At 37.0% G+C, this 7,527-nt stretch overlaps 2 protein-coding genes across 2 annotated transcripts; one reads left to right on the plus strand and one right to left on the minus strand.

The window, feature by feature from the left end:
- Window positions 721–2,027, plus strand: LOC104757470 (F-box protein At5g25290-like). The gene has a single exon (XM_010480212.2). It carries the CDS (start codon window positions 723–725, stop codon window positions 1,914–1,916), a length of 1,194 nt encoding a protein of 397 aa, XP_010478514.2. The 5' UTR covers window positions 721–722; the 3' UTR covers window positions 1,917–2,027.
- Window positions 5,191–6,209, minus strand: LOC104759562. Its single transcript, XM_010482469.1, has 3 exons — window positions 6,003–6,209; window positions 5,686–5,913; window positions 5,191–5,598 (listed from the first exon to the last, which is right to left on the minus strand). Exons 1-3 carry the CDS (start codon window positions 6,207–6,209, stop codon window positions 5,191–5,193), a joined length of 843 nt encoding a protein of 280 aa, XP_010480771.1.

Raw genomic sequence — 7,527 nt, forward strand, 5'->3', positions numbered from 1 at the left:
TTAAAATATTACGAATATTTAAAGTTAAAAAAATTTAAAATACTATATAATATGATTATATAGTAGATGAGTTATAAAGAGAACACATTAGAATTATTAAAATATCATTAAATTTGTGTTAACACGGGTTAAATCCTTATTTTATTATTTTCACCACTATTAATATTATAATATTTGACATATAAAATCAAGTTGGTTTAACTAAGATTGTATAAAATAATTAAATCATTAGGAACAATGTAACTTAATCATAGCGTATAAATGACTTATTATGTATTTAGATCCCTTATTTTTTTGTTATAATAATTAAAAATCAAAATAGAATCTTAGACACTAAACAAAACAAACTAAATATAACAAACAAATAGTCATGAAATATATTGCGGGTTAAAAAATTACTATAAACATTTAGCCATATAAACGGTCGGAAAATTAGTTATTTCTCTATTTACAAAACATTCAATATTTAACAAATAAATACAACATAAAATATAAATAATAATAAAAATTATATGCACGCGGTGTACCGCAGGTTAAAATCTAGTTACCATGATAATGAAAGAACGGTCAGGGAAAATAAAAGCAAAACCATAATAGTTTACAGGTCCATGATAATGTTGTATTGGGCTTGGTAGCCCTCGAGAAAGCCCTAATTGTGTATATACATAGAGAGATAAAAACATTTGCGTAACTTTGAAGCTTCCATCTCAGCAGCAGACGAGATGATGGATGATGTAGTAGATCGACCAGCAGACGGAGTTGGTAATTCAAAACGAAGCGGGAGTCCTAAGTATAACGAGTGCATTAAGGTCCCGCGTCCGGCTTTGGTTTTTGATCCAAAAAGCGGATCTCTTCCATTGTTGTTGCTGTCTCTAGAAGAGAGCGGTTGTCGTGTGTACAACCCTGACGAAGACAAGGTTTACGAGACGAAGAGTGACTTTTCAGGGTATCGATTCCTAGCAAACTCGGGTAAGTGGTTCCTGGTGTTAGATGAATCTCGATCGGATCTCTATATCGTAGATGTGTTTAGCGAGGAGAGGATCAATCTTCCGGCTCTAGAGTCAATCAAGGGTGGCCTTTACAAGGTTGAGCGAGTAGGAGATAATGAATTCACCGTTGATTTAATTAAACCTTACATGCGTGGTGCTTCGCGTCCTAACACTACCAAATATCTGAGAGGTCTTTTGTGGGTAGACGACAAGAAGAAGAATGGAGTCGACTATGTTGTTGTGTGGCAATTTCAGGAAGGCCAGTTTTTAGGCTTTTGCAGGAATGGGGATTTCCATTACCGCGATATTCCAATACGGAACAGGGTCCATGTTCCCAGGGAGTTCCGAGGCCTACAAGATGTGGTGCTCAAAGGTCACCGTCTTTACTACCTGTCGCACCGTTGCTACATTCGAGAACTGGATTTGTCTGGACAAGATGGTTTCAAGGATGTGTATTCGCTCCCTAGCTTTGAAATGTGGAAGCCATCTAGGCGGCCTAGTGGTGATTTGGGAATAACGGGAGTAAAAAAGCTTATCTCATCTGGTGATAGCATTGCTGTTACAACATCAGGAGACGTTTTGTTGGTCTATACCAAGGCTTACGAGCCTGTCTGTGAAAGCTCTAGGATCTTCCGCGTCTTCAAGAGTGATCCTAAGGACCGGAACTCCACCCTTGTTGAGGTTGAATCTCTAGGTGATGAGGCCCTGTTTTTCGATTTGGGTATCACCGTGCCTGCTGACCCTACCCTTGGTATTGAGCCAAACTCCATCTATTTCACCCGTAATGACCGTTTCGGTCACCCGCATTGTTATATTCCATGCCTCGACATATGTGTGTACAATATTGCAACAAGGTCCATCAAACGCTTCCTCAGTGGCTCCACCTTAAAACTCAAGGATGCGCAGTGGTTTCTCCCCTCAGCTTGATTTGGTGTTTTCAAGAGTTTCTCTTGCGCGGTCATTTTCCTGTGACCCTCAGACGCCTCTCCATGATTTCTCCCTCAGTCCTTGCTTTGTTTCTTTGTATCCTCTTTTTCTTTTCATGTATAATATTTGACAGTGCTAAGTGTTTAAAATACCTTTTAAGACTAACGTTCCAGATTTCAAACCATCAGTTCAGATCAAATTATCATACACTCGTTGTCGTTGTAAGCATTAGGAAAGAGTTAATTTTGTTAAATGTCCCTGTCAAGGTAAGATAGACTTCCCAGTTTCCAGTCATCCAGCCTGTCAGCAATTTTACTATGCGTCTCACAAAGATAGAGTGTTACACAAGTTATAGAAATATGTAGAAGAAGAGAGCATCGATAGTACCGTCACAACGATCACAAGAGCATATGAAAAATCCAATTTTTGTCCTGGTCATTCTTTTAATTTTTCCAGTTTCTTGATTATGCAGCCTAAATTCCCAAAAAATATTATAAAGCTAAAGAGAAGAAAAAATAAGAGTGTGTAATATGCAAAGTTGAGGATATAATAAGAGAGTGTCTATTAACGGGTACGTAGTTTAGTATATATTGTAATAAATACAGAGAATATAATAGCCAAAAACTTTTCTAGTCATCTGATGAATTCTAGTATTCTAGTAAAAGGGTTGGTATCCAGCCTATTCTACTAAAAGGGTTGGTCATCTGATGAATTTTAGTATTCTACTAAAAGGGTCAGGGTTGTATTCAGGTTTTTCTTTAGGAAGTTGAGGAGGTTTGTTGTCAACGGTGTGTTCAGGAAGATGAGGAAGTTGAGGAGGTTTGTCGTCAACGTTGTGTTCAGGAAGATGAGGGTTGTGAAGAAGCTGAGGAAGTTGAGGAGGTTTGTCCTCAAAGTTGTGATCAGGAAGATGAGGGTCGTCAACGTTGTGTTCAGGAAGATGAAGAAGTTGAGGAGGTTTGTCATCAACGTTGTGTTCAGGAAGATGAGGGTTGTAAAGAAGCTGAGGGTTCAAGAGGGAAGATAGGTTCAAGAAGAGGATAAGGGTCAAGAGGAAGTTGTCTTGAGGAAGCTGAAAGTTGTTGTGTTGTGATACAAGCCTCTGATTCCATCAAGACAAGATTCACCGACTCAAAAGTTCAACACTAGGCGGAAGCGAATTGATGAAGAGTAACTGGTTTGATGCTTGATTCCACATACACCAAGGTAGATATAGAATGAATTATGAATGTTGTATCTTATTATATAAAGTTGGGTTTTAAAAATTAGTCATTAACAGTATTATGACACGTGTTAAGTATACTGATGAGATGTTTGACATGTGTCAAAAAAAATTATTATTTATCAAAACAGGTAATTAAGATAATAACATAAAAATTATTATTTTTCAAAACAGCTAATTAAGATAATAACATTAAATCTACATAAAATTTACATTTTTATATCTAAAAAAATATTTCCTAAATCAAAAAGAAAAATTAACAAAACTAATATATTTTCCATTGTAATATTATATGTGTTTTCTCAATTAGATTTTGACATGTATAAACAAAAAAAATAATTCATTAAGCAAGTATATTATTATTAATCAAGAAATAGTGAATAACAAATCTAAAAAAATAACATAAGTTATGTCAAAAGAATTATTATTTTTCAAACGTAATAGGAACAGCTAATTAAGAAAATAATATTATATCTACAAAACATTTACATGTTTGATTTTTTTTTTCTGGTATTATTTTGCCGATATATTTTGGATCTTTTATTTGTGCGGGTTCTTCAATGGAAATTATCAGATGCAATGAAATGGAATCAAAATATATAAAACCCACTAAATTAATCGAGGATGGAGACACTGATGGAAGTTCCAAAGTAATTATACAGTTAATAGCATTATAAGTTTCGAAGATTAGCCGGTGGTTAATGTATTTAGTCAAAATCTAGAATTTTCTCTTCTGGATAATGTCAATGATTCAGGTATTGAAATAAAAGCTGCTTGACCGAGTAATTGAGAAGGTATTTTGTACTTTGGGAAGTTGAAACGGTAGACCGTTTTAAAATTGGTTTCAAACATGATTTATGTAGTTTTCTATCGGATTTGATTCGTAAACCATTTAAATCCAGGTATTTAGAGAAATATATGAGAAATTTTTATTTGGATAAAAATAAGTTAAGAACTTACGAATAAAAAGAACATATTTTAATGGTAAAACATAGAGTAAAATTGTACATGCTTACTAATTATATGTTGCTTTGATGAACTATTTGCATGTAAAATATTTTGTGAATAAGTTCTGAAATATTTTTAAAATTTGACAATAATAATATTAGTAATGATGAGTATTTGGCAAAAAATTTGGTGGGTTATAATTTAGCTTTAGATTATTGTAATAATTGTTATAATATATTAAAATATATAAATATAAATAAGTGTGTGAAGGTAAATACAAATATGATTTTTTCTCTAACTAAAACTATTTATATATTTAATTCAGGAAATAAAATTCCTTTTAATATTTTTAAAAATTTGTTTAAGATTTAAGATTTATTTTCTTCAACAATTTTTAAACTCGCTCATCGTGCGGGCCACACTACAAGAAAACAGGCGGTTAGCGACTACACTATTAGTCGGTTTGTAGTCGCATAAACTGTGTTTACGACCAAATAGCGACTAACTCAAGCAGTCGGAGATCGATAGTCGCTAATTTATTTAGTCGTATTTATAGTCGCCTTTTAGCGACTACGGTACGACCATATAATGTAGTCGTTATATGGTCATTAAGTAGTCGTAATATAGTTGTTAATATTAATATAATACGACTATATTACGACTATAGTGTGATTAATTAGTAACTGAGTGTTTATAGTCGCTATATAGTCACTTACCGTAGTGACTATTTAGAAACTACATTACGACTATTTGGCCACTGATTTTGATTTCAGAATCTGTATGTTACGACTATTTAGCCACTGCTGTTGATTTCATTATTTGAAAGTTTCATATACTAATTTCCCATTATCCTCTTCTTTTCATTCCCATTATCCTCTTCTTTTCATTCTTGTATACCAATTTTAATTGAGAGATTCGAATTAAGAAAGACATAATATCGAAATATTGAAATACACTACATGTTCAAGTTACAGAAATCAAAAGAGGATGAGATAGAGTTCATACAAAAGTGGCAATGAGTTCATACAAAAGAGCGAGAGATAGAGTTCATCTGAGTAGAGTGAGATAGAGTTCATCCAAAAAGAGTTAAGACATAGAAGAAACCTATGAAGCAGCGGTTGATAGAGTTGGAGTTGGATCATCTTGGAGAAAAGGTTCTGTGGTTGTCTGTTTCCTTGCAACAAAATTCTCAAACCGTGGATCACATTCCCTCAGAAAATCCTCGACGACTGATAAATGGTCAATCTTGTCCTTCTGGGCAGCAATAACTTTGGATTGCTCAGCTTGGGCAGCAATAAGTTTGGATTGCTCAGCTTCACGCACAGCTGTTTCTGCATCATGCCTCCGCAGTTGAGCAGCCTGTTCTTCTATCATGCGTTGAGCTTCCTTCAACTGTTCTTCGAGAGCCACAAAGGTAGAAGAGCCACATGCTTGCTTATGCTTTCCATTGACAAGGCAGTCCTTGAGGCTTCCAACTCCATAAGGTGTTCCTCTTGTATCTTTCTCAGTGGACTTGAAAATAAGAGAAGAGTTAAGATTAGTGGATGACAAATGAAACTACAAGACTATAAATGTGTATTGGTTTTTTAAAAAAGTTACCTCAAGGAAAATTTCTGTATATTCTTCTGTTGTGAGGTCCCGTGGCCGTGATTCTCCATCCGACACAGCAAAAGACTCTGCCTCGAGCTGAGACAACCTCTCTTGAACAGTCTTCTCATAAGTTCCAGCAATCTTCTCTGCCTTCCGATCAACATATGTACCATCAGGCTTTGTATGTGCCTTGATAAAAACCTCACCAAGTCGGACTTCTCTTCCCAATTCCTCAACCTGCAATGTTAGCAAAGAAACAGAGATTAACTAAAAAAAAATAACAGCTATGTAAGAATTGAAAGTGGCAAAAATAACAGCTACTTAACCATTTCGTCTTGAAGCTGTCGATATGACTTTGGCCCTGAGAGGTGTACATGAGGACCTAGGCCGTTACGGTCAGACATACGGGCATCAGAGTAGGTTTTACTCCTTTGTTGTGCTTCTTCAGTGTCCCAGTAATCCTCCATCGTAATCCAGAGAGTGTCGCCAATCCAGTTTGGTTGAACTCGACTAATCCTCACACTGCTAACCATGTCTTTGATCTGGTTTTGACAGATTCCCTCAAAGTAAGCTTGAACAGTTCCGGTTATCAAAGGATCCCAAGTGTGGGTTTTCTAGAAAAAAATGAGCTATTGTGAGTGAAAAGAAGACATGTAAAGCTATCTATGAAAGCTATGTAAAAAGGAGCTATCCTTACCGCGAACTCAAGGAAGTATCTCTCTTGTTTGTCCCGCGGCACACATGTCCAGCTGTAGAAGGGACCTTCGAATTTGTTTTGAAGAATTTTAGTAATCTTCCGAACAAGTTTCGATCCTTTGTCACGAGTAAACCTCCATACACATGAACCAATAAAATAAGTAAGATCAACAGAAATTTTAGTACAATACAAGACAAGACCACAATCATGGCTATTCGCACAAGACAAACCAACAAAAATGAGAACAATACAAGACAAGACCACAGTCACTGCTATTCGCACAAGACAAGACCACAATCATGGCTATTCGCACAAGATAAACCAACAAAAATGAGAACAATACAAGAAAAGACCACAATCATTGTTATTCGCACAAGACAAGACCAACTTAGAAGCTATTCGCACAAGATAAGACCACAAGACCACAATCATTGTTATTCGCACAAGACAAGACCAACTTAGAAGCTATTCGCACAAGACAAACCACAATCATTTATATTCGCACAAGACAAGACCACAATAATTGAAGAAGAAAATCATACCATTGGGTGTTCGGTGCGGGTGTGGGAGAGAGGACAATGGTGAACTAATCCCTGTCTGGAACCACAAGCAATGCATTTAGAGCACGCAACACATCGGACTGTAGTTCGGGCAACACCGGAGAAGATTCTTCTTCAAAGTTGTTCCCTTGAGACGATGGATGCGATGGATGCGACTGACTTCTCGCCTGAGGTTGTGAGGGTCGAACTGGAGAAGGCGGAGAGACTTCCCGACTTCTGGCCTGACTTCTCACCTGACTTCTCGCCTGACTTCTCGCCTGAGTTTGAGAGGGTTGAACTGGAGAAGGCGGAGAGACATCCCGACTTCTCCCCTGAGTCCGTGGATTGAAGTGGACTTCTTCTGAAGGAGTCCGGTGTAGCTCGGGTGGAGGTGGATGTGTAGATGAGTTCTGAAAAAGTTGTTGCGGCGGAGGATAGTTCTGGACCTAGGCTGGAGACTGTCGTTGCAAACCGCCGGCTTGTGCTCCAGGCGTCTGCAGAGGAGGAGGATCTTGTCCCGCCGGCGTGAAGTTGTACCGACTGGGCAGAGTATTAGGCCGTCGATTTGGTGTTGCCCCCGTCGCTCTCTGAGTAACGTTAGGACCAACCTTCCTC

Source organism: Camelina sativa, chromosome 17 (genome assembly GCF_000633955.1).
Source record: "Camelina sativa cultivar DH55 chromosome 17, Cs, whole genome shotgun sequence".
NCBI lineage: Eukaryota > Viridiplantae > Streptophyta > Magnoliopsida > Brassicales > Brassicaceae > Camelina > Camelina sativa.